Genomic DNA, 422 nt, shown 5'->3' with positions numbered 1-422 from the left:
GCTGCTCTCTGCTGCAACCAACAGCACCTGGGGGGCCCCTAGCTTCCTCGTGTGCTGCAGCAGCAGCAGCTGCTGCTGCCGCTGCTGCTGCTGCTGCTGCTGCTGCTGTATCAGAAGAGGCCCCTTAGAGAGAAGGTGCAGACACACCAGGCGCCTCGTGGCCTTGACATTTTAGTGGAGGCTGCGGCTGCAGCAGCAGCAGATCCAGCAGCAGCAGCAGCAGCAGCAGCAGAAGGTGCAGCAACAGCAGCAGCAGCAGCAGGTGTAGCAACAGCAGCAGCATCAGCAGGTGCTGCTGCAGCATCTGGTGCGGAGAAGGTGTGCGGCCAGCACAACAGCAGCAGCAGCAGCAGCAGCAGCAACGCGAGAGGGTACTGGATAGCAGCGTAGGAACCCCAGCAGCAGCAGCAGCAGCAGCAGCA

The 422-nt window shown here is 62.3% G+C and overlaps 1 protein-coding gene across 1 annotated transcript in view; it reads left to right on the top strand.

Annotated features, from left to right (window-relative positions):
• Nucleotides 1-422, top strand: part of EMH_0017260 (uncharacterized protein) — a gene marked incomplete at both ends in the record, with an annotated part of 4,750 nt that overhangs the window by 2,803 nt on the left and 1,525 nt on the right. The window contains one exon of the mRNA XM_013500855.1: nt 115-318. Within this exon, the coding sequence (XP_013356309.1) occupies nt 115-318 (204 nt within the window). The remainder of the gene's footprint in view (nt 1-114; nt 319-422) is intronic.

Source organism: Eimeria mitis, genomic scaffold (genome assembly GCF_000499745.2).
Source record: "Eimeria mitis Houghton genomic scaffold, Emh_scaff596, whole genome shotgun sequence".
NCBI classification, from domain to species: domain Eukaryota; phylum Apicomplexa; class Conoidasida; order Eucoccidiorida; family Eimeriidae; genus Eimeria; species Eimeria mitis.
The sequence above is the reverse complement of the archived record's forward strand: the minus strand, read 5'-3'. Positions and strand labels throughout refer to the sequence as shown.